This window comes from Cervus elaphus, chromosome 14 (assembly GCF_910594005.1).
Source record: "Cervus elaphus chromosome 14, mCerEla1.1, whole genome shotgun sequence".
Taxonomy (NCBI): Eukaryota; Metazoa; Chordata; class Mammalia; order Artiodactyla; family Cervidae; genus Cervus; species Cervus elaphus.
The window spans coordinates 80,837,206-80,862,422 of record NC_057828.1 but is presented as its reverse complement, the minus strand read 5'-3'; the positions used below and the strand labels follow the sequence as shown (position 1 = coordinate 80,862,422).

Here is a 25,217-nt window from a genome sequence, read left to right as displayed (position 1 = left end):
ATATAATTGATGAAATAAAACATTTTCTTCTTGGCGTACAGCATAATGATTTGATTAGTATGTCACAGAGCGATTACCACAATAAATCTAAATCACTGTCTGTCCCCACACGTGGCTCTGTTTTCTCCCTTGGGGTGAGCACTTTTGAGGTCTGCTCTCTGAGCACGTCTCGGATGCGCCGTGCACACTGGTCAGTCGCCCGCGTTGGTGTCCCGTCCCGGGACTGACCGCTCCTGCAACTCGAGATTTGCGCCTTCTGAGCACCTCGCCCACTCTGCCCACCCCCACCCCCAGCACCCCCAGTCTGTTCTCTGTACCTGTGAGCTCCGTTTTTTAGATTCCACATGCAAATAAGATCACACCATATTTGTCTTTGTCTGACTTATTTCACTTAGCATGGGCCCTCAAGGCCCATCTGTGTTACTGCAGATGGCAAGATTTCCTCCTCTTGTGACTAAGCAGTATCCTGCTGTGTGTGTGTGCACGCACATGCACACCTGCCACGCTTTCTTCCTCCATTCGTCTGTTGATAGACACTTGGTCGTTTCCCTGCCTTGGCAGCTGTGACTAGTGCACGTGCATACAGATTTAGCACAGACGAGGTGGTGATTTGGTTTCATTCAGATAAATACCCAGCAGTGGACTCGCTGGGTCACACATGGTAGTCCTGGTTCTGCTGTTTGCCACAGTGGCGGCCGCAGCTCACACCCCCCAGCGATGTGTGAGGACACCGTCTCCACGTCCTCGCCAGCACTGGTTGCTCCTTGTCTGGCAGCCGTCCTGACAGGTGCCCTCACTGTGCCTGTGGCTGGCATTTCCCTGGTGATTAGTGGTGTGAGCGTCTTTTCACACGCCTGTTGTCCATCTTCCTGGGAAAAAGTCTGTTCAGATCCTTTGCCCGTTTTTTAATCGGAGCGTTTGTTTTCTGGTGAGTTGTGTGGGTTCTTCGGTCTGGCTGTTAGCCCTGTATCAGCTCCATGACTTGCGAGCATCTCCTCCCGTTCACTGGCCTTTTTGTCCAGATGCTGGTGTCCTCTGCTGTGCAGAAGCAGGAAGCTTGATGAAGTCCCGTGTGTTCGTTTTGCGTTTGGTGTCAGAACGTATTGCCAAGACTGATGTCAAGGAGAGTGTGTTAAAGAATGTGATTTTTAAGGTTGCTATTGCGTGATGAAATGTGTTCGCATCTGGGGGGCTGCACCAGCATTTCCCCAGAGCCACGCCTGGGTAAGGCGTTGCATCCCAGGTACAAGACAGACGACTGGGTTTCAGTGTAACAGGCGTGAGAGCTCTGCTGATGGCTTCAGGTTCCATGTGGCTGCTGACCTTTAGGAATCACCACTTGTGTCAGTGATGTGTGACCGTATGATTAGAGAGGACTGTCCACAGTTACCTGAAAAAGCTGCTCTAAGACTCCGTGCTTTTCCAACTGCTTATCTCTGCTGGACCGGATATTTTTGTATATTTTAGCTAAAGCAACATACTACACATATCGAATGCAGAAATGTGTACGAAAATCCAGCTATCTTGTATTAAGGCAACATTAAAGAAATTTACAAACATGTAATACTATTCTTAGTAAATGTTTTTGTTTTAGAACATGTAGTTGTTTTCATAAAAGATAAATTATTGATATTAGCATGTAATAGGGCCGTCATTTTCTAATAAATTCACAAATGCATGTTTAATGTCTCGATTTTAATGTCTAATAAGGTAAATATTAATAGATATACCCCATATAGGCACACGCTGTTTGGGGATCTTCAGTACTCTTTAAAATGTGAGATGTGAACAGTCTGAGAACCGTTGCTGTCGACACAGATAGAGCCCGGCCCCGTCTTGGCGCGTGCGGCCCGCCCGCGTGGGGAGCACCTGCGTGCGCCAGGGCCTCACCTCCGTGTGCCTCTTCTCCCCACAGGTCGTATCTGACTCCCGTCCGGGACGAGGAAGCAGAGTCCTTACGGAAGGCGCGCTCCAGACAGGCTCGGCAGACTCGAAGGTCTACCCAAGTGAGTGTGGCCTCCATGCTTTAAATCGTTTGGTCTGTCTGCCATCTCACTGGAAGTACAGTTAAAAAAATGATAAACTGAGTGCCGCCTTCAGCCACTGCAGCAAAAGCTTTCGTGTTAAATCTCACACTGCGCAGAATCAGATGAATTCATAGCTACACATACCTGTTCTTGCTTCTGTTCTTCAAGGTGCAGAGCGGGTCTCTCTTCTTTCCTCCCTAAGCCTAATCATTTCGCTGTGCTAAGGCCCCCGTTTCATTCCTACAGGAGAAGCTCAGTGCTCACCAGTTACCATGGGGCCCGCGTGCTGCTCCTGGGTGTGCTCTCCAGAGAGAGAGGCAGGCGTCCACAGAGAAGCTCCTACACAGATGTTCATAACAGCATTATTCTCGGGGCCAGAAATCCGCCTTCAGTGTCTCCCCTGGCTAGAGTTTGCTTGCTGCGTAGACCAGCCTGCTGTGTGGAGCGTGCACGTTGGCCGTAGGGCTGAGCCCTGGGCCCTTAGGAGCAGCACGGTCAGCGCTGGGGAGCTGGGGCCCCCAGCGGCCCCCAGCAGGTGTGGGTCGTGGGCCCAAGCTGGGCTGTTGCACAGACTAAACAAATTAAGCAGTTAGCAAAACTTGGAAAACCACACAAGTTTCTGTTGATTAATGAATGGATGAACAAAATGTTCCATAGTCAAGGAATATTGTTTGGCAATAAAAAGAAATGAAGTCCTAAAACATGCACACACCACAATGTGGATGAACCTTAAGAAAAAGTTATGCTGGGTGAAAGAAACGGGGCATGATTCCATGTGTATGAAAGTGTCCAGAGCTGGCAGAGAAAGGGAAGTAGATGAGTGTTTGCCGAAGGCTGGAGAGATGGGGGGACGAGATGTGACCCTGAGGGTGTGGGGCATCCCTGACGCTGGGTGCGGGTGCTCAGAGACAGTGCGTGTGCCGCCTGCACGCGTGGGTTTTACGGTGTGTGGCTTGTGTTTCACTAGTGATGTTACAAAAGGAAAGAGCCCTAAGGGAGGCGTTGCGGTGAGGAATATCTCGCAAAGGTCGCTGAGGCCTGGTGGGACATCTCAGAGCCCTGGAGGCGCGTGGGCAGCTGCCCCTTGGCTGAGCTGGGCCGTGGGCGTGTGGCAGCGACGTGGACGGGGCAGTGGTTGGGCGTCAGGGAGGCAGAGGGGGGTGAGCCGGGCCGGCAGAGGCTGAGGGGTCAGGAGGCGGTGGTCCAGAGAGGTGAGAAGGCCGTTTCCAGGGGGCGGGGAAGCCCCGCAGTTTCAGATGCCAAAGATGCAGAGCAGGAAGGCTGAGGACTCACGGACCCCCCGGGGCCAGACAGCGCCCTCCGGAGCCGGCGTTGTCACAGCTGCGACTGCCCGTGCTCGACGGCGGTTCCTTTCCCCAGAGGACGCAACCCCGAGAGGGCCAGACTGGCTGTCGTTTGTTTGTCTGGGTTTATTGTGGAAGAACATATGTAATGTGCAGCTTAATATTTTAGCCATTTTTAAGCAAACAGTTCATTGGCAGTCAAGACATTCACATTTTTTTTTGCAGTCATCCGTCCCAGAATAGCTTTCCTCTTCCAAACTGAACCTCTCAACCCCCCGAACACTGCCTTCTTCCCGCAGCTGCCAGCTACCCCCGTTCTGCGCCTTCTCTCTGTGATCTTGGCTCTAGGTGACCCGTGTGAGTGGAGTCACGGCTTCTGTCCTTTGGTGACAGCTTGTCTCATTCACGGTGTGTCCCTGACGTAGCTCACGTCATAGCTCACGTCAGAACCGCCTTCCCTCGTGAGGCTGAACAGGGTTCCATTGTGTCCACAGCACACTCTGTTCGTCCGTCACCCCTTGATGGACACTTGGGTTGCTCCCACCGTTTGGCTGCCGTGGACAGTGTTGCTGTGAGCATGGACGTGCACATAACTCTTCAGTCCCTGCTTTTGCACCTTTCAGATAAAGACCCAGAAGTAGAACTGGCTGGACCATGTGTCTCCATCTTGTTTAGTCGCTCAGTCGTGTCCGACTCTGCGAGCCCGTGGACGGCAGCCCGCCAGGGGTTCTCCAGGCAAGAACACTGGAGTGGGTTGCCATTGCCTTCTCCGTGTCTCTGTCTTGGTTCTCATTAATTTTATATCCTGTGCCTTTACCGGATTCATGAGCTCTGGTGGCTTTTAGGTGGCATCGTTAAGATTTTCCATGTATAGGATCATGTTATCTACACATACTGACAGCTTTGCTTACTCTTTTCCAGTGTGGATTCCTTTTATTTTTCTTGTCTGACTCCTATGGCTAGGACTTCCGACACGGTGTTGGATAAAAGTGGCGAGAGTGGGCATCCTGTCTTGTTCCTGATCGTGGGTGAAATGCTTTCAGAACTGCACTGTTGAGTGTGGTGTTCGCTCGAGGCTTCTCATGTGTAGCCTTTATTATGTTGAGGTATGTTTTCTCTATCCCCACTCTCTGAAGAATTTTTTTTATATCATAAATGGATGTTGGATTTTGTTGAAAGCTTTTTGTGCTTCTACAGAGATGATCATATCGTTTTTATTCTTCAATGTGTTAATGTGGTGTCTATCACATTGATATGTAGATACTGAGTCTTCCTTACATGCCCAGGATAAGTCCCACTTGATCATAGTAGTATTAGTTGTTGTTATTCAGTCTGTAAGTCCAAATCTTTGTGATCCCATGGACTGCAGCACTGCCTGACTCCTCTGTCCTGCCCTGTCTCTGGAGTTTGCTTGAATTCATGTTCATTGAGTCGGTGATTTTATCTAACCATCTCATTTCCTTTAGGATTGACTGGTTGGATCTCCTTGCAGTCCAGGGGTCTCTCAAGAGTCTTCTCCAGCACCACAGTTCGAAAGCATCAATTCTTTGGCACTCAGCCTTCTTTATAGTCCAACTCTCTCATGACTACTGGAGAAACCATAGCTTTGACTGTGGACCTTTGTCAGCAAACCAATATCTCCGCTCTTTGAATACACTGACTAGGTTTGTCATAACTTTCCTTCCAAGGAGCAAGCGTCTTTGAATTTCATGGTTGCAGTCACTGCACTCTGCAGTGATTTTGGAGCCCAGAAAATAGAATCTGACACTGTTTCTGCTTTTTCCCCTTCTATTTGCCATGAAGTGATGGAACCAGATGCCAGGATCTTAGTTTATTGAATGTTGAATTTTAACCCAGCTTTTTCAGTCTCTTCTTTAACCTTCATCAAGAGGATCTTTGGTTGCTCCTCACTTTCTGCCATTAAAATGGTGTCATCTGCATATCTGAGGTTATTGATACTTCTCCCAGCAGTCTTCATTCCAGCTTGTGATTCATCCAGCCTAGCGTTTCACATAATGTACTCAGCATATAAGTTAAATAAGCAGGGTGACATTATACAGTGTTGATGTACTCCTCTCCCAATTTGGAACCAGGCAGTTGTTCTATCTCTAGTTTTGTTGCTTCTTGACCTGTATATGGATTTCTCAGGAGTCAGGTAAGGTGGTCTGGAACTCTCATCTCTTGAAAAATTTTCCACAGTTTGTTGTGATCCACACAGTCAAAAGTTTTGGTGTAGTCAATGAAGCAGAAGTAGATGTTTTTCTGAAATTCCCTTGCTTTCTCTGTGATCCAGTGGATGCTGGCAATTTGATCTCTGGTTCCTCTGCCTTTTCTAAACCCAACTTGTACATCTGGAAATTCTCTGTTCACGTACTGTTGAAGCCTAGCTTGAAGGATTTTGAGCATTATCTTGCTAGCATGTGAAATGAGTGCAATTGTGTGGTAGTTTGAACATTCTTTGGCACTGCATTTCTTTGGGATTGGAATGAAAGCTGACCTTGTCCAGACCTGTGGCCACTGCTGAGTTTTCCACATTTGCTGGCATGTTGAGTGTAGCCCTTTCACAGCATCGTCTTCTAGGATTTGAAAGAGCTCTGCTGGAATTCCATCACCTCCACTAGCTTTGCTCATAGTGATGCTTCTTGAGGCCCACTTGACTTCAAGCTCCAGGATGTCTGGCTCTAGGCGAGTGACCACACCGTCGTGGTTATCTGGGTCATTGAGACCTTTCTTGTGTGGTTTTTCTGTGTCACTTCTTGCCACTTCTTCTTAATCTCTGCTGCTTCTCTCAGGGCGTTCCATTTCTGTCCTTTACTGTGCCTGTCCTTGTGTGAAATGTTCCCGTGCTATCCCCAGCTATTTTGAAGAGGTCTCTAGTCTTTCCCACCTGATTGTTTCCTTCTGTCTCTTTGCACTGTTCATTTAAAAAGTCTTTCTTATCTCTCCTTGCAGTTCTCTGGGACTCTGCATGCAGTTGGGGCTTCTTTCCCTTTCTCCCTCACTTTTCTCCTCTCTTCTCAGATATCTGTGAGCCGCCTCAGACAGCCATGTTGTCCTCTTGTGTTTCTTTCTGTTTGGGTAGGTTTTGGTCACTGCTTCCCACACAGTCTTGCAGACCTCCGTCTGCAGCTCCTCAGGCCCCCCTCAGGCCTGGTCCCGTGAGTCTGTTCATCACCCCCACTGCGTGACCGCAAGCAGCCCGGTGCCTTCGTTCTTCCCGGAGCTGTGGGTAGTGCCCCCTGCTCCTGCCCAGCAGCACCGCGGACTCCTCGACCTGGGGGCCCATCTTCCACAATCAAGTTTTCTTGCCTTTTCATACTGTCCCTGGCTTCTCCAGCAAGAATGCTGGAGTGACTGCCGTTGCCTCCTCCAGTGGACCCTGTGTTGTCAGAGCTCCCCACTGAGGCCCGTCTGTCTGGCGTGGCCTCGCAGGGCGTGGCTCGCAGCGTCACTGGATTGCACAAGCCCCTTCGCCACAACAAGCTGTGGTCCATGAAGAGAGGTCCTGGTGTTCGATCTTTCTAATGCTTACCGGATTTAGTTTGCTCATATTTAATTGACAGTTTTTACATCTGTGTTCATCAGGGATTTCAGCCTATAGTTTTCTTTTTTTGTGTTATATCTGTCTGGTTTTGGTATTGAGGTGCTACTGGCCTCAGAGAATGAGTTCAGAAGCATTCCTTACTCTTCAGTTTTTTGGAAGCATTTCAGAAGGATAGGTGTTATATCTTCCCTAAATGTTTGGTAGAATTCACTTGTAAAACTGTTTGGTCTTGGACTTCTGTTTGTGGGGAGCTTTTATTATTATTACTGATTCCGTTTCCTTACTGTTAATTGATCAGTCCATATTTTTTATCTCACTGGTTTAGATTGTCATTTCTAGAAATGTGTCCATTTTTCTAGGTGGTTCTTCTTATTGGCATATAATTGTTCATAGCAGCCTCTTATTGTCTTTTGTATTTCTGTAGTGTCAGTTGTAACTTCTTTCCTGACTATTGATTTGGGCTCTCTCTTTCTGGATGAACCTTGCTAAAGGTTTGTCAGTTTTTTTAATCTTTTCAAAGAACCAGGTTAATGTCATTGATCTGATCGCTGTTCGTTCCTGTTTGGTCTCATTTATTTCCGCTCTAATCATGCGATTCTTCTGCGGACTTTGTTGTTCGGTGGCTCAGTCATCTCCAGCTTTTTGCAGTCCGTGGACGGGCTTCCCTGTCCGTCACCATCTACAGGAGTTTGCCCAGATGCCCATTGAGTCAGTGGTGCCATCCAAGCGTCCCGTCCTCTGCTGCCCTCTTCTCCTGCCTTCAGTCTTTCCCAGCATCAGGGTCTCTTCCAATGAGTCGGCTCTTGGCATCAGAGGGCCATAGTTTTGGAGCTTCAGCATCAGTCCTTCCAATGAATATTCAGGGTTGATTTCGTTTCGGATGTACTGGTTTGATGTCCTTACTGTCTGCTAACTTTGGATTTTGTGTAGTCTTCTTTTTCTTTTTTTTTTTTAATTTATTTTTTCAGTGGGTTTTGTCATACATTGATATGAATCAGCCATAGATTTACACGTATTCCCCATCCCGATCCCCCCTCCCACCTCCCTCTCCACCCGATTCCTCTGGGTCTTCCCAGTGCACCAGGCCCGAGCACTTGTCTCATGCATCCCACCTGGGCTGGTGATCTGTTTCACCATAGATAATATACATGCTGTTCTTTCGAAACATCCCACCCTCACCTTCTCCCACAGAGTTCTGTACTTCTGTGTCTCTTTTTCTGTTTTGCATATAGGGTTGTCGTTAACCATCTTTCTAAATTCCATATATATGTGTTAGTATGCTGTAATGTTCTTTATCTTTCTGGCTTACTTCACTCTGTATAATGGGCTCCAGTTTCATCCATCTCATTAGAACTGGTTCAAATGAATTCTTTTTAACGGCTGAGTAATATTCCATGGTGTATATGTACCACAGCTTCTTTATCCATTCATCTGCTGGTGGGCATCTAGGTTGCTTCCATGTCCTGGCTATTATAAACAGTGCTGCGATGAACATTGGGGTACAGATGGCTAACAAACACATGAAAAGATGCTCAACATCACTCATTATCAGAGAAATGCAAATCAAAACCACAATGAGGTACCATTACACGCCAGTCAGGATGGCTGCTATCCAAAAGTCTATAAGCAATAAATGCTGGAGAGGGTGTGGAGAAAAGGGAACCCTCTTACACTGTTGGTGGGAATGCAAACTAGTACAGCCGCTATGGAAAACAGTGTGGAGATTTCTTAAAAAACTGGAAATAGAACTGCCATATGACCCAGCAATCCCACTTCTGGGCATACACACTGAGGAAACCAGATCTGAAATAGTCTTTTTCTAATTCCTTTGGTTAAGGGTAGGTTGTGTGAGGTTTTCTGTGTATCCTGAAGTAGGCTTGTATTGCTACGAATATCTCTCTTAGAACTGCCTTTGCAGCATCCCGAAGGTCTTGGAACGTTGTGTTTTCATCTCATTTGTCTCCAGGTAAACTTCAGTCTCTTCAGGGATCAGTTGGTTGCTCAGGAGCATATTGTTTAGCCCCTGTGTGTTTGTGGGTTTTGCAGGGGTTTTTTTCTTTTTTGTAGTTGATTTCTAGTCTCATAGGTTTGTGGTTGTAATAGATGCTTGATGTGATTTCAGCTTTATTAAATTTACTGTGACTTGTGTTAAGTAGTACAAATCTATCCTGGACAATATGCATTTGAAAAGAATGTGTATTCTGCTTTAGAACAGAGTAAGTTCATCTGGTCTGATGTGGCGTGTTGGTCAGCGTCCCTTGTGATGTCCTGTGTGGGTCACTGTCCGTCGACGTAAGTGGGGGCTAAAGTCCCTCCTGTTGTTGTCTTGCTGTTGATTCCTCCCTTCATGTCTTTTATTATTTTCCTTACTCATTTAGGTGCTCCTATGTTGGGTGCATATATAATTTATAACTGTTGTGTCTTCTTGGATTCATCCTTTGATCATATGTCCTTTCCCTCTTCGTCTTTAAAGTATATTTTTCTGACATAAGTATGGTTTCCTGGCTTTCGTTTGATTTCCATTTGCATCAGGTACCTTTCTCATTCCCCTTACTTTCAGTCTGCGTATCTTTAGGTCTGAAGTGTGTCTCTTGTCAGCAGTGTATATATATACACACGTGGGCCTTGTTTTGTGTCAGTGTATTCAGCCTCTCTCTCTTTTGACTGGAGCATTTAATCCATTTACATTTAAAGTCGTTATTGCTTTGCATGTACTTGCTGTCACTCTGTTACTGCTCTGAGATTCTTTTTGTAGTTCTTTTGTCTGTTTCCTCTTTTGTTCTCGTCCCTTATGATCTGATGACTCTTTAGTGTTATGTTTGGACTTATTTCCCTGTTTTGTGTGTGCATCTATTGTGGTTTCCTGGTTTGTAATTACCTTGAGGTTTGTATATAGCAGTATATATACATATATATGTGATTATTTCAAGTTGCTGATCTCTTTAATTTCAAAAAAGATTTTAATAACCCTGCATTTTTCGTTCTTTCCCCTCCCAGATTACAGTTTTTGACATCATACTTTATATCCTTTCATTTTGTGTATCCCTTAACTGCTTATTGTGGATACAGTTGATGTTACTGGTTTGTCTTTTAACCTGTCCGCAGGGATCAAACCCAGGTCCTCCAGACTGCAGGTGGACTCTACCATCTGAGCACCAGGGAAGCCCACTAGCTTTGTACTCGGTTGATTTACTGACACTTCCTTTACTGTGTATCTGTCCTTGCCAGCAAGATTTTCCTTTTGTAATTCTCATGTTTCTAGTTGTGACCTTTTCCCTTCCTTTTGCTTAGAGAAGCCCCTGTAACATTTCTTGTAAAGCTGGTTTTGTGGTGCTGAACTCTTTTAGCTTTTGCTTGTGTATAAAACTTTTGCTTTCTTCATCCAATCCAAATGAGTGCCTCGCTGGGGAGGGTATTCTTGATTGCAGGCCTTTCCTTTTCATCGCTTTAAATATATCATTCCATTTCCTTCTGTCTTGCAGAGTTTTTGCTGAAAAGTCAGCTGATAGCTATGGGAGTTCCCTTGTTTATAGCTGGTTGCTTTTCTCTTGGTGCTTTTAATATTCTCTCTTCATCTCTAACTTTTGCCGATTTAATTCCGAGGTGTCTTGGTATAGTCCTCTTTGGGTTATTCTTGATTGGGACTCAGTGTTTCCTGGACCTGGATGTCTGTTTCTCTTCCCAGGTTGGGGAAGTTTCCAGCTGTTATGTCTTCAGATGTGTCCTGTGGCCCCCTTCTCTCCTTCTCCTTCTGGGACTCCTGTGGTGTGAATGTTAGTGCATTTGATGTTGTCTTAGAGGCTCTTAAACCTGTCCTCCTTTATTTATCTGTGCTTTCTCCTTGTTCTGTTCAGTGTAGTGATCTCCACTCTGTCTTTTCCCTCACTGGTCTGTTCCGCTGTATCACTTGGTCAGCTCTTGATTCCTAGTGCATTTCCGTTTTAATTGTAGTTTTCATCTCTGGTTGTTCTTTGTATTTTCTGACTCTGTTAAAACCTGCTCATTCTTTTTTGATTTCTTTGATCATCTTTACAGTTATTGCCTTAATCTTTTTCTCAGGTGGATTGCCTGTTTCTGCTTCACCTAGTTGTTTTTGGAGTTTTATCTTGTTCCTTCATTTAGGACATGTTCTATTGCCTCACTTTGCCTAACTTGCTGGTTTTATTTCTGCGTATCTAGCAGGTTGGTTCTGTTTTCCCAATCTTGGAGAAGTGGCCTTTTATAGGAAGTGTCTGTGCATGCCAGCAGTACACCCCACTGTGGTCAGCAGAGCTCCATGCTCTAGGGGTGCCCCCTGTGTGGGCTGTGTGCTGCTGGCTCACTGGTGAGGGAGTTAGTGCAGGAAATCCTGGGGCTGGTGCTGGCCTGCAGGTGGTGGACTGAGTCAGCCCATGACAGGTGGTGGGCTGGGCCAGCCTGCAGATGGGTGGACCGGGTCAGCCCATGGCAGGCAGTGGCCTGCGGTTGTCCTGGGGCTGATGTGCACCCACTGGTGTGTGAGGCTGGTCTCGAGGCTAGCACAGGCTGCTTGTGGACAGGGCCGGGCTCCAGGCGTGTCTGGGTCTGGAGTCTGCCCACTGGTAGGTGGACCTGGGCCCCAGGGTCCGCGGGGGCAGGTCCCTGCATCCCCATCCAGTGCCTGCGTGTTGGTGTGTGGGGCTGGCTGTGCGGGGGCCGCCGTGGGCTCGAGGGCTGATCAGACAGCCTGTCATCTGGGGAGGCGGTGGGGGCGTGTCCCCGCCTGGCTGGTTGCTGGGCCTGAGGCCTCCCATCCTGTGTGTGTTGCTGGGGGGCCAGGTGCTGAAGGCAGTGGGCTAGAGGGAGGGTCCCACCGTGGCGCTAACCTAACCTCTGTGGCTAGTCACTCTGCCGCGGGTGGGCCGCCCCTCCTGCCATCTTGCGGTGGCCCCGTCTCTCTCCTTAGCTGTGGCAGACCCTTGCTGGCCACCCCCGTCACAGTGCTCATCCTGGTGAGCCCTGGGGGGCTCTGCTCAGGGTCTCTGTGCTCCGCCGTCCCGGCCGGCCCCTCTCGTCGGCTCTCTGCATGTCTGTGTGGGCGTGGTTTGGGGTTTGGTGGTTGTCCTAGCCTGGCTGACTTTTCACTGTGTTGAGCCTGGCTGTTTCTGTGCACAAACTCCAGTTTTCCTGGGATCTGCAGGGGAGGCTCAGCTGGTGCCCACATGCTGTTTGAGGTCGGGAGGGCCCCGAGGAGCCGTGAGTGCATGGGTGTGGAAGCAGCAGGGGGTGTTCGTGGAGCTCAAGCAGGCGACGCTGGAGGGCTGCGTTTGCGGTGCGCCTGGGCCCAGGCCTGGGGCCTCTGCGCACCCAGGTGTTTGTGTTCAGCGTATGTTAGCTGCAGACGGCCTCACACCTGTTGGGAGCTGTTTGGAACTAGGTACCATTAGAGGATACTTTGAGGAGCTTCCCTGCTCATTCACGGCGAGGTGTCTGGTTAGGGTGCAGCCTCTCTGACCGTGTGGTGTCTTCCCAGGGCGTAACCCTCACGGACCTTCAGGAAGCGGAAAGGACGTTCAGCCGGTCGAGGGTAGAGCGTCAGGCTCAGGAGCAGCCCAGCCTGAAGCCCGGGGGTCCCGGAGCGCTCGAGGGTGGCCCCCGGAAGCTCGAGCCCCTGGCGGCCCCCGCCCAGGACGCCGGGGAGAGCCATCAGCCCTGGGTCCGGAGCCCCGAGGGAGAGGTGAGCACCCGCAGGGTCAGCAGGGTCGGGGGGTCGGCCGGGGGTCTCTTGCTCACGGGGAGTCAGTGCTTGCTGCTCTGCAGTGGACACCTCCCAGGAAGCCTGTTTACGTCCATCTGTGGTTGGCGGGCCTCTGTAACTGAAAGAATTCAGAGGACGTTAGTCCTTAAGTGATCCGTTGTTTCCTCTGGGGTGTAACTAATGTGCTTTTCTCCAGTTTTATTGAGGCATACTGGACAGGTTAGGCTGCAGCACGCCTCGATGTGCGTGCGTTCTGTGAAACGATCACCACCGTAAGCTTGGTTAACGAATGTGAATGTCTTTCAGCTCTGAAAAGAGAGGTCTCGATATAATAAAATGTAGGTAGAAATATAAGCATTTATTACTCTTTATGCCTGGCCCTACTTCAGCTGTGTCACATGTATGAAACTGTTCAGTCCTCAGCACAGCCGTCTGGGGTAAATGCCAGTCCTTCTCACCCCGAGGCTGTGGGTGCATGTTCAGCGCCCTGCTGGGCATCTCAGGAGAGCCAGAGGGGTTCCCTGGCAGCCCAGCAGGCAGGAGGCTGCGCTGTCCCTGGGGGGCCCGGCTTCAGCCCTGGCCGGGAGCTGCGATCCCACAGCCCATAGCCGCATGGCACGGCCAGACACCAGTGAAGGATTTGGAAGAAGAGGTGGTGCGGGCGCTGAGCCGCGGCCCACCCCCTCCCTGCTCTGCTGGTGGACGTCCTGCCGTGCGTGTCAGCCCTCTAGTGCAAGAGCAGTCAGAGGTGTGGGGTCCTGTTCAGGGTGAGCATAGCTCCTGGTTCACTGAAGAGTGTTCCAGCGACGCCTTTTATCTCGGGGTGATTGTCAGTACCATTCCTTTTCACGCCCAGAAATGCCCCAGTTGGGATGATAAATTTTATGTTGATCATGGTTGCAGGAAAAGAAGTCTTCCTGCTCTTTCTTTAGGTAACCAAGGTCCTATTGTTTATCCCGTTGTTCTATCAGCCACTGTTTTTTGAGCACTTACTACATACAGGGTTCAGTTCTCAGCGCATGGCACACAGGATCTCGTCCAGGCCTCCCAGGTCTCTCTGAGGAAGAGCTTGTTTTCCCTGTTTTATGAAGGAGAAGTGGAGACTCAGAACTCGAGTCACCTACTTAGGTCACGCCACTCATTTGTGCCGAAGCTAGAATTTGAGCCACATCTTGTCAGACTCCCAAACTGGCTGTATCTTATTACTTCTGTCTCTATAACTTATAAACAAAGAATCAGACAATCTCTGCATGTGGTGAGAACTTCTTTATCTCTGCATCTTCAACAAACCACTTCAACAAATAAATGTTAAGGTTTATTATCAAGCTCTGTCCTAACTCTCAAGGAAAAAAAAAGTTCAAAGGTGAAAAGGGGAATTTTTTTTTTACTTTTGTTTTGTGGGTGAGGTGCACATGCAGGATCTTAGTTCCCCAACCAGAGATCACACCCGCACCCCTTGCAGTGGAAGTGCAGTCTTAATGCAGGGCCACCAGGGAAGTCCCAGAAAGTGGGAGTTTTGTTAAAGTGTCAGTAAGCCTGGTTATGTCAAGTTGATAGAAGGCTCAGAAATTGGCAGAAGGTCCAGATTTGGTCTGTTTTTAGACGACTCTTACCTGGTTTTTTCCTATTCCTGAGCTTATTTTCCCATATACACCCTGCCTTTCAGAGCCCCGTCTTCAGAAGGCCAGCATCCTTCCTGTTTGCTGTGTAGAGTCACAGGAGTTGTGTTAGCAAGTCCCTGCTTCCTCGTGCCCTCAATCAGTTTAGGAGGAGCTTTCTGGGCTGTTGTCAGCCTGTCTGTGTCGTCAGAGTAGGAGCTCAGACCTGTTTCCTTTCTGGCTGGTTAACTGCTTATAAGCCTCTGATATAGAAAAGCCCATTTTTAATAAACATGCTGTCCCTACGCTTTCGTTGAACTTGACCTCTGACGTCTCATCCTGTGGGTTGTTCTAGCCAGTGTATCATCCCCTGCGGTGTCCAGCTCAGCCCGACCAGCCCACAGCGCCAGCGTCCCCTTCTGCCCCGAGACCCTCGCTCTACACCAGCTCCTACCTGCTCCGGACGGGTGGGTCCTCCGCGCCCGACTCGCAGAGCTCAGAGCCCCCCACAGGCACTGCCGGGCCGCGGGACATGGACACAAACGGTAGGTCGGGCTTCGGAAAGCGCAGGCCCTCCAGTGTGCGTGCCCCGGGCTCCTAAGACCCGCGCCTTGTCTCCCTGAGCAGAGGGTGAAGCAGCAGAGCCAGGCGACCAGCCCTCCAGCCGGCTGTCCATCCGCGAGAGGCGGCGGCCCCGGGAGCGGCGGCGGGGCACGGGCATCAACTTCTGGACGAAGGACGTAAGTGGCCCGTGTGTGCTGGGCACCGTGTGTTCCGCCCGCCGTCCTGTGTGGATGCAAGAGAGTCCCACCCGGCGCCGTGAGCCCTGCGTGTCAGGATGCGTCACGAGAAAGACAGACTGCAGGGGCGCAGGCTCGTCTGGGAGGCTCTGGCTTGGCACCCAGGGCAGTGCCAAGCACGCGGGCAGGGGGCGAGGGCGCGGCAAGTGCAGACAGACAGATGGAGCAGGCGCACAAGCGCGCGATAGAGCCGCCCCCGAGGGCACGCGGGGAGTCAGCACCCCGGCGTCCCCGTGCGCGCGAGGTTGGCCGAGGATCCCAGGGCTCTCAGAGTGTTGTCTGACTCAGGTTTACTCTTCCGAAGGAGAAAGAAGAGCAGGTGAGGTAAGACTGCTTGACTCTGACTCTGAGTGAGGACAGGGCTCCGTGCGTCTTCTCCCCGCTGGCCTCTGCCTGCTGGCTCAGCCCGCCCCTGGCGTTTACAACCCGAGGGGCCAGGGTCAGGTCCCCAGTCACCGTAACCTGTTTGGAACTAGATGGACGGTTCAGTGAGGCCGGAAGAGGGGCGGCAGTGGTCGCTGTCAGAAGTGGTGGGTGTGAGCGTCCAGTCGCTATGAGAACGGACGGATCCACCAGCGGCAGAGCCCGAGGGAGTTCGGGTTCTCTTCTTCCCGCCCTAGCGTTCTGCTTGGGCTGCAGGGGGCACCCCGAGGCGCTGCTGAGGCCGCAGCGACGGCCCCCTCGGTCGCCAGCCTTCCCTGCCCAGGCGCGTGCTGATGGGGCTGACTGGTGCCGCCAGGGCTGCCTGCGACCGTGACCGCTTGTTTTTCTTCCTCCTGCCTTTCCAGGAAGATGAAACGGAAGTCCCGGAAGAGGTGAAGAAAGCGTGGGTAAGTGAGGCTGCGCTGTGGGGCCGCCCTGCTGGCGTGTGCCCACCTAACAGAGGAGCAGGCTGCGTGCAGGCTTGGGTCTGGGGGTCCGGGGACACTGCCTTGAGGACATGCCGGCTGCTCGCCCACATCCCGTTTCCTTAAGTGTGCGGCGGTGCCCGTGTTCCTCTCGAGGTTTCCCGCGCCTCCGGCCAGGCTCTAACTCGATTTCCAGCTGTCTCCTCTCTCTCGTGCTGTTGGAGTGTATAAAGTCCTTTAAGATCTTGGGAAGAAAAGGGCAGTAATGCTGTCTCTCACGGATCAGCACCTGCTGCGTGCCGGCAGAGAGGAGCCCAGGAGTGCGGGGTGGAGACCGTCGGAAGTCACTACGCTTGACTCTGAAGCGAGGTTTAGCTCCTTGTCATGAGCAGCTCACAGTCCTGCGGCCTGGCCCGCTCCTGCCGAGGGCAGCTCTCCCGCAGTCCCGGCCCGCGTGCGACGGGCTCGTGAGCAGCACCGTGCATCTGTCCTCTCTCCCTCTGGGCTTTTCGTTTGTTTTCTTGGCCGTGCTGTGTGGCTTCCGGGGTAAGGGTTGGGGGGTCTTCGCTGCCCGACCAGGGGTGGAACCCGGGCCGCCACTGTGATACACCGAGTCCTGACCGCTGGACTGCGGGGACGTCTTCCTGCCATTTCTCCAGGAGGAAGGGATTTGTTTGGCTCTGACCAAATGAATTGAAAGAATATGTGCATTTCTGTTGGAAACTACGTAAATAGATGGTCTTTTTTCTACCCTAAATTATGTGACAGTATGTTATCAGAATATATGTAATAACTCATCCTGAAAATCAATAGCTAGTTCATTTTTAGAGAGGAAATGGGAATGCTCTGTCACTGACGTGCCTGGACTGGGATCGAGACCCAGAACAGTGAGGAGTGGCCTCCAGAGGCAGTGGCGTCGGGACCACTGAGGCGCGTGCAGCCCCTCGTGGGGCAGGGCTGCGGGGCCAGTGTGGGCACAGGTGCCGGAGGAGGCCCCCTGGGGCAAGGGGTGTGCGCATGACTGCGACCTCGGTCCTAGGGGCTGGCAGGGCTGCGGGAGACGGTGAATTGTGAGTCACATACCTAACGAGAGAGCCCGCGTGTGACCGCAGAGCTCAGACATGGCCATCGAGTATGGAGGGGTGTCAAGGCCGGGCAACCCCACAAAGGAGCCCCAGCGGGGAGGCCCAGGCAGCGTCCCTGCGGGGAGGCCGCGGTCTCCAAGCTTCTGAGCTCCTTGCTGCCGGGGCACCCGGCAGGGACGCCCAGTGTGGTCTTAGGAGGTCAGGGTGTGCGGTGAGCCCGCGCCCTAGGAACGGGGCGTCAGCGTCTCTGGCCACGGGGCGGCCGTGCCCCGCTGCCAGCCTGGCCCTGGTGGGGTCCACACCGGCCCCGGAGCAGCGGGCCCAGTCCCCGCGGACCCTGGGAGTCCATCCAAGGCCGTCGGGGAGTCAGGCCCGCCCTCGTCCCCCACCCGCTCCGTCAGGCGGCAGCCGCGAGCCCCCAGGTCGCCACCCTCAGCTCTGCAGCACGGACACCGCTGGAGCCACGCGGCGTTCTTTCCTGGTTCGGGGGCGATAAGACTGTATCTGGAGTTGGTGTCGTGACGGCATCCTTCTCCATCTTAGGGGACGCATCCTTCGGAGGGCGCAGTCTAGGTTTAAGCTCACTCGTCTCCTGACTCTGACGCACGTCTTGTAAATCTACTTAGCAGTTGGTGCGTGCACAGACCTGAAGCGCGCTGAGTTCTGACAGCGGTCATCAGGGGCGTGACCTGCACACGGCCCAGATCCCTTCTCTCCTGGAAAGCACCCTCCATCCCGAGAGGCAGCCGCTGTCTGGCCGCTGCCGCCGCGGGTCCGTGGAGTCACTCAGAGACAGCTCACGTTAAGGCGGGGACGGAGCCTTCGTGGGTGCGGCCTCCAACCTGGATCCCCGGCCAGGTGGAGCTAGAACGATCCCGAATGTGTGCGGCTGTCCCTCCTCCTCTCAGAGACGAGAGCCCGGTCAGAAGCCTTTGTCGTTTAACCTCATCTGTGTCGACGTCGTGGGCGCCGGCTTCCTGCCGTGTAGCCCCGCTGGAGAAGTGGCGCCGACGTGCGTGTCCACGTGCGGTTTGCGGCTGGGACGGCCCTGCTCCCAGCTCTGGGTGAAGGAGAGGCCGCGTGCGCGTCCGTGTGGTGACACAGAGAATGCGTCCAGGCCCCGTGTGGGGCGCCAGGCAAGCCCCGGCTGTCCTGGAGAAGCCGCGAGGCAGTGAGGCCACAGGTGACGCGGGGCTCGTGTCTCAGCAGCCCCTTGGCGCCGCGCTGGGAGCGGGTCTGCACGGCCGTCCACGGGAGGTGGGCGCCCTCCCAGAAGTCCTCGCACGTCTTCATCCTGCGAAGTGAGGCCGAGCCGAGTCTGGGTTTGATGTGAGGGAGGCAGCTGCTCCCGCCTGAAGTGCTGCCTGCCCCCGGCCCTGGGACGGCTGTGTGCTCGGGGCCCGGCAGGCTCTGCACCTGCTCTCGCCTGCGCCTTCGGCCTGCCTCCGTCTTGCTTACGCTGTCTGGTCTCCCTGCTCTTGCTGTTTCTCGGTCCTCTTCTGGAGCAGACCGTCCCCTGGGCTGGTTCTGACTTGTGGTTGAACCCGTCACTAGAGGGCACACGTGTCTCAGAGCAGTGCTGACCAAGCAGAGCCGTGCCTGAGGAGGCCAGGTGGGCGGCGGGTGACTTGGCCGGGAGCCCACATCCGTGCGGGGACGCTGCCCGCCCCCAGACGTGGGCACCTTAGAGCTGGGAGGGAGTTGGGGAAAGCCTGGGTGAGGGGCCTCGCCTCACAGTGGGGAGCTCTCAGGCCTGGGCCGGCGGAGCGTCTGGGGAGTGAGCGCTCTCCAGGCGGCCCCCAGCCCGCTTCAGGGGCCTCTGTGGCTGTGCTGGGGCCCACCTCCCATCCCCTGTGGTTCCCCATCCCTCCTTAGGGACGCAGATGAGCAGTGGGGTGTGGAGGGCTTCCAGGCTCGGAAGCTCTGCCCTGTGGAGGGGGCCTGCCGTCGCCCGGCACGCACCTCTCATGCCAGCCCAGAGGCTCTCCTGATCCCACGGTCTTTGGGTTTTTCTGGAGGCTTCATCAAGTGTGTAGTCCGTTATTAACTCAGTCTCCACCCCCCTCTACCTTCCCTCAGAAGATGGAGGGTGAGTCCAGATGCCCCTAGCTGGGCTTTTTGTTAACGTATATTAAGGCACAGCACTGTGTGAGCTTCCGCTGTGCAGTATGGTGATACACGGGTTTGAAGGTTATGCTCTGTTCATAGCTCTTGCAGAACGCTGGCCGTGCTCCGCGTGTTACGCGTCCTCACGGCTTCTTGCCCCCTAGGAGTTGTGCCTCTCACCCCTCTGTCGGCTTCTTCTGTTCTTTCGTTTTTACTGGGCAGGTTCCGTGCTTGGGTTGCGTTGCTCGTGGCGTTGCGCCCCCTCACATGAAGGAAGGTTCCCTCGAAGGGCGGCTTGGAGGCCACGTGAGAGTCTGATCTGTGTCCAGGGGAGTGCGTCCCTGCTGCCCCGACCTGGGTGCATGTCTGTCCGCCAGGGCGTGGCATTCCCGTCCTCCAGTTAGGAAGGTGCTTCTCCCCTACATCCCTGTTGCTTTCCGGCAAATCACGTGCCATCATCCGAACAAACCATGACACTTGACCTTCGAAGTCGGCAGTGTAGCGTCCCGTCCAGAGCGGACCTGGACCACTCAGGCAGTCTGAAGATGCCTCCTCCTGGCGAGGCCTGCCGAGGAGACATGCTGAGGAAGTGCTGGTCGGAGGGTGTTGAGATCCCTGCTGGAGACAGCTGGTGAGCTCGTCCAGGGACACCTTGGTCCAGTGCTCCAGAAGGCGTAAGCAATTAAGCCTAAGACTTTCAAACTGAATCATAGAGACACCCAAAGTGAGGTTTTTCCAGCAAAGCTTGGTTTTGAACTAAGCTGTAACAGAGAATGAAACTTGTTTTGGGGGCCACTTGGCCTTGGGAATGTCTCTTACACCTGAAGCCATTGGACGCGTCTCCCCTCCTGTCCCTTGTCTTCTGTAGCCCCTCCTCCACTCGTGGAACAAGCACGTGAGGTGCCCGCTGTGGGCAGGCCGGGGTCAGGGTCACCTTGGCCCCAGTTCTCAGCTGGTGTGGGGGCGTCCCCGTGGGAAAGCCCTGTGGTCGTGGAGAGCCGGCTCCTGGGGCTCCCCTGACTGCTTCTGAGGAGACGTGGCCTCTTTCCGGACTCTGTAGGTCATTGACAGCCGGGAATGTCTTGGAGCAGGAAGCCTGGCGTGCTGCAGTCCACAGGGCCGCACAGAGTTGGACACAACTTAGTAACTGAACAACAAGTATCCTTCTAGCCATCAGAGGGCTAAATCAGAGTTTCATACAGAAGAGCGCCCAGAAATAAGCTTTCCAAAGAAAGCCCCTCCTTAAGGGAAATGGAGAATACTCAAAGACGTCGTAACGCTGAGCAAAGTTGGGCCAGGCAGCAGGAGCCAGAGCTGAGCCAGCTTCTGAGACTGCCTGCAGACAGCCAGCTCCTCAGCAGAGTTCCTCTTGTCTAACAGTCTTACAGTTCTCACGGAATGTCGGCCGCACCCCACATGGTATGTAGTGGTCCTTATGGCTTTGTGAGTTGGAGCTTCGGTCAGTCTAAAAGGACAGTCACAGGCTTGGGATTTTAGAACCAAAGGAAGCTTTAAACTGCTCGTTTTCCTTATTTATTGGCCTCACTGCACGGCTTGCAGGATCTTAGTTCCCTGGCCAGGGGTTGGAGCGGGTCCCAGCAGTGAAAGCGCTGAGTCCCAACCCCTGGAGCTCCGGGGTTCAGCAAGCCCCAGGGGGAGCGTGCACAGCCGTGTCTGGGCTCTGCACCTGAGTGTGTGCCCATCGCATGTCGTGACTCACTGTCACGGCGGGAGGCACGCAGGCCTGGCTCAGCCTCCTGGCCGCTCTGCAGGAGACGCTTCGTTTCCTCATCTGTAAACAGGGTTGATGGTAGTGTCGACCTCTTAGAGTCGTGCAATAAGAACCACATAATACACTGAAATAGTTAGAGATGAGTCATGTCCATTCAGACTATTTTCCGAATTTTGGAATACTCTCACTGACCTGAGAATGCTCTGATTTTGAGGTTGGTTGTTAATTTATCCATAAAGGATGGGTTTTTCAGAGTCAGAGAAGTAGCCCTGGCTCCAGCATGTGCCTGTGCTCTGAAAACGGACCTGATGGGTTTTGAGAACTAAACCTTAAAGGGAATGCCAGGCGTGCGAAAGCCAGGAGGAGCCGGGAGGAAGGCAAGCTCGGGGTGCCCTGGGTCCCCATGCCTGCCATGTACTCAGCAGCCCCCAGGCTCTGCTGGTCACCCTCCCGCTCCTGTGTCCGCCCGCCTTCCCGCTCGTCTTTGCATACACTCACGCGCATGCACACACGTGCACACACACGCCACCCCCGCTCGCTTGCAGCAGGTGGTAGCCTCCCCTCCTGTTTGCTCGAGTCTCCTCAGCCTTGGTCAGGGGCTCTGCTGGGGGCTCTCCCTCCGTCAGGCAGGACTCTGCCTTGTTACCCAGCCTCGTGAAGCCCCTTCGTCTGCTGGCAGGTGCCCAGCGGGTTCTGTCCGCGCCTGCCGCCGGGTAGTGTCTTCGCTGTTCTCCTTTTAGGTAAAAGCCGAGGCCTGTTTTGCTTTCCCTTCTCTCCGGGGCCCGATTGCCTAATAAGGTAAAGTATGTCCCAGACGAGCTGAGCTGTTGAGACAGAACAACCGTCTAAGTTTAGAGACCCGGTAGGTGAGCTCCGGACGGGACTGCTTATTTCTGTAGTCAAGTAGTATTTTTCACATTCACCAGAAAACCACCATCGTCTTTTTTTAAGCAAGCCGCTCTCCCTTTTAATTGAGTGAAAAGACAGTAAAATATAGATCTTCCTCCCTCAGCTTCTTTGTCTTTATCTGGAAAAGAAGGGGAAGAAAAGGAAAGGTAGTTGGCTTGTCCCCAGAGTGAGAGGGCTTGCGAAGCTTGAGAAATCTGATGCAGTGCTTCCGGGACAGATGGAACAGGCAGGGCTGTTGTGAACAGCCCCCAGGGGTCGGCAGGCTCTCCACACAGCCGGTGGGGTCCCGGCAGTGACGCGGGGGACCGTGGGCGTGGTGCGGGGGGAGACGGGGCAGAGCCCTCCGTGCAGGCTGCCCGCGGGGGCTTCTCCAGCCTCACCGCCACGTTCTCTGGGACAGCCTCTCCTCTCACACGCTTCTGCTCCGCACCCGTAGTTCTTAGGATCCTGCAGCTGCCGGGTTGTCTATATATGGGTCACATTTGTGCCTTGCTGCAGCCGAGCTGGATAAGCCAGCCTGAGAGCGGCTTCCTTTGGCATCTTCCTTTTAAGGCTCCGTCAGCTGTAGGTCATGCTGCTGCCAAGCACAGCCCAGCAAAGTGCACATGCACCCTCTCAGACCCTGCAGCTCTGGGGCCCGCTGCCCCATCACACCAGTGAATTCTGCCTCAATCAGGAATCTGTCAGAATACATTGACCTTCAGGGTACCTGGGTGGCCTTCGCTCAGAGGTCCAGAGATATGGCAGGTTTATCAGCTGCTGAGGGGAGGACAGTTAACCTCTGAGCTTTCTACTTATTCCAGTCTCTTCCTTCTGCCTCTGGCTGCCTTCAAGGTCTCCAGTTTTGTCAGCAACCTCTGACCTTGTGTCTCGTTGTTAGAGGCTTGAAACTCTGCTGTAACTTGTTTTCTGTGATTACACAGGCAGTGTGTTCCATCATAGAAAGCATGTGACGTACAGAGACGTGCAGAGAGAGCTGCTAGAGGAGGTTGTTATTGTAGGGGTCGCCGTGGGGAAGATGCTGTGCCTGCGTTCGCGGGCAGGGCCGGGGAAGCCAGGCCTCCCCGGTGCCCCAGGAACACGGCCGTCCTGCAGCTGGGCTTCTGCCCGCCACCCTAGACAGTCAGGTGTGAAAGCCTCTCTGTCATCCGAGTTCAAAGCCAGACTCGACTCTGCGTGTGAGCTCACATTTTTCGGCAGAGAGCTTCTAAAATCTTCAACCACCACGTCGGTCGAGGAGAAGCCGCTTGCACGTGGGTTGAGCGCGTCCCCAACCGCGTCGCCTCTTGTGTGAGGACATCATCCAGCATCCCTGCCCCCCCCCACCCCCATCACGGCTTCTGTCGGCCTGCAGGCTGGCTCTCGGGGTCCACCTCTGGCTGCTTCATGCCCCCAGATTTGCACATTGAAACACATGCTTCATTATCAGTGATTTCCCTTTGTTTCTTCTTCATGTTTTATTATTTATTTTTTGTGATTTTAGCTGAGTTTTACCTCTTAAGAATTTTGTTTCAGGATAGTCATAGCTGGTGGGGTATAGAAAATGTTTGTTGTAAGAGGAGATTCCTACCACTATAAAGTGTAAGAATAAAGTTATTCACTCAAATGAGATTATCGTTTAACATTCCAGTGAATTTCATGCCGGTAGTTTTCCTAAGAGTTTTTTATCCTGAGACCAGCTAATGGCTCTCTTAAGAAGAGGATCGTCTTCAGCTTGGGCATTCCGGGCCCCCGTCATTACTGAGATGACAGCTTCTCATGAGGCTGGCTTCAAAGCCCTCGGGTTCGGCTCTTTGACAGAAGGAGTCAGGCCGCGCTGGCTTTGATGGTGGGGAGCCCGCAGGGGTAATTGCTCCCTGTGCAGTGCAGTCTGGAGGTTCCCTTAGTTACAGGAGTCTTCATTTCTTCTGGAGACCTTTAACCATGGCTTAGGCCTAGCTAATGTCAGCCTTCTAGCCCCATGATTGAGGTAACAAGCTTAGTGGGGGATTTGCGGCTCTTTCTCAGCAAACGAAGTGTTTATAGATTGGCCCCGGCAGGAATGTCAAACTTGAGGCGCTGACCGAGGTTACGGCCGGAGAGCCTGAGGGGTGGGCTGGTGGGGGCCGTGGTCACTGTCTACCAGGCTTCGTTTTTTCCAGCTCCATTTCCCATCAGGCAGACTCAGGAATCGGAGCAAGCATTCAGGGGCCTGAATCTCTCTCCTAGAAAACCGTAGTGTTCTGTCCAGACGCTGTGCTCGAGGGACACAGATGTCCACCCAGGGGCACCGGAGCATTCGTGCTCCCTGCGCTGTCAGAGGCTTCCTTTCCTTACAGCCCCAGCTTTTTTTTTATCCCCAATTATTTTTATTAGTTGGAGGCTAATTACTTTACAATATTGTAGTGGTTTTTGCCATACACTGACATGAATCAGCCATGGATTTACATGTGCTCCCCATCCTGATCCCCGCTCCCACCTCCCTCTCCACCCCATCCCTCTGGGTCTTCCCAGTGCACCAGCCCTGAGCACCTGTCTCATGCATCCAACCTGGGCTGGTGATCTGTTTCACACTTGATAATATACAAGCTTCGATGCTGTTTTCTCAGATCATCCCACCCTCGCCTTCTCCCACAGAGTCCAAAAGTCTGTTCTGTACATCTGTGTCTCTTTTTCTGTCTTGCATATAGGGTTATCGTTACCAGCCCCAACTCTTACACTGTGAATTTTGCCAGTTTCGATGGCCACTGAGAAGAAAGAAGGGGCTTTTAAAAAGCCCTTTAGCAAATTAATATTTAAAACTAAAATACTTAGTGTGGGCTTGGAGCTTACAGCTCCAGTTATATTCCTGAAATCTTCATCAGGTTATAGAAGCATTCTGGAAGGAAAATACCGTGTTTGGATATTCTGTACCAGGTGAAACAGCGCCTGCTGTATGATGGAGCTTTGCCTGGCTCGGGGGACTCTGAGAAGAGCTTCGCCGCCTCGGCGGTCGTAGGGCTGTCGTCCCTGAGTGCAAAGGTCTCCCTCTCTCTCCAGGCGGCCGGCTCTTTGGAGGGTCTGCACTCTTGGCCCCTGGGGGACCAGGCAGGTGCTGGGGCCTGTCCCGTGGTGGGCGGGGGGGATGGGCCAGCCTAGTCTTGGTCTTGGTGCCGAATGCTGCCAGCCCGGGCTCGGCAGACTTTATGTGTAGGGTCTGATTGTCCGTACTGCCTACTTTGCCAGACACTTGGTCCGTCTCAGCCTCAGCTGCGCTGTCCCAGTGAGAAGGCAGCTGTGGACAGTGAGTCCTGAATGGGCGTAGCTGTGTTCTGACGAAACTGTTTATACAGAGCAGGCCGGACTTGGCCTGCAGGTCACGCCCCGGGTGACTGGCTCAGACAGGCTGCTGACGGCCGCGTGACTCTCGGGGCCCATTTACCTCCCATCAAGCCCTACCTTGTCGATGCAGTGTTTTTCTGATTCTTGAGCATCACCAGCAGTGTGTGGGCAGGGGAGTCATGTTGGAGGCAGCCGTGTCGTCTGTCCTCACCTGAAAACGCACTGCTGCAGGGGCCGCAGCAAAACTT

General features: G+C 52.9%; 1 protein-coding gene across 4 annotated transcripts in view; it reads left to right on the top strand.

Moving 5' to 3' along the window:
* PPP1R12B (protein phosphatase 1 regulatory subunit 12B) overlaps positions 1 to 25,217 on the top strand; it is a 165,950-nt gene that overhangs the window by 96,285 nt on the left and 44,448 nt on the right. For all 4 annotated transcript variants that reach the window (XM_043924105.1, XM_043924104.1, XM_043924109.1 and 1 more), the window contains 5 exons: positions 1,916 to 2,006; positions 12,367 to 12,570; positions 14,545 to 14,734; positions 14,817 to 14,929; positions 15,778 to 15,819. In XM_043924105.1, coding sequence (XP_043780040.1) covers positions 1,916 to 2,006; positions 12,367 to 12,570; positions 14,545 to 14,734; positions 14,817 to 14,929; positions 15,778 to 15,819 — 640 coding nt within the window. The remainder of the gene's footprint in view (positions 1 to 1,915; positions 2,007 to 12,366; positions 12,571 to 14,544; positions 14,735 to 14,816; positions 14,930 to 15,777; positions 15,820 to 25,217) is intronic.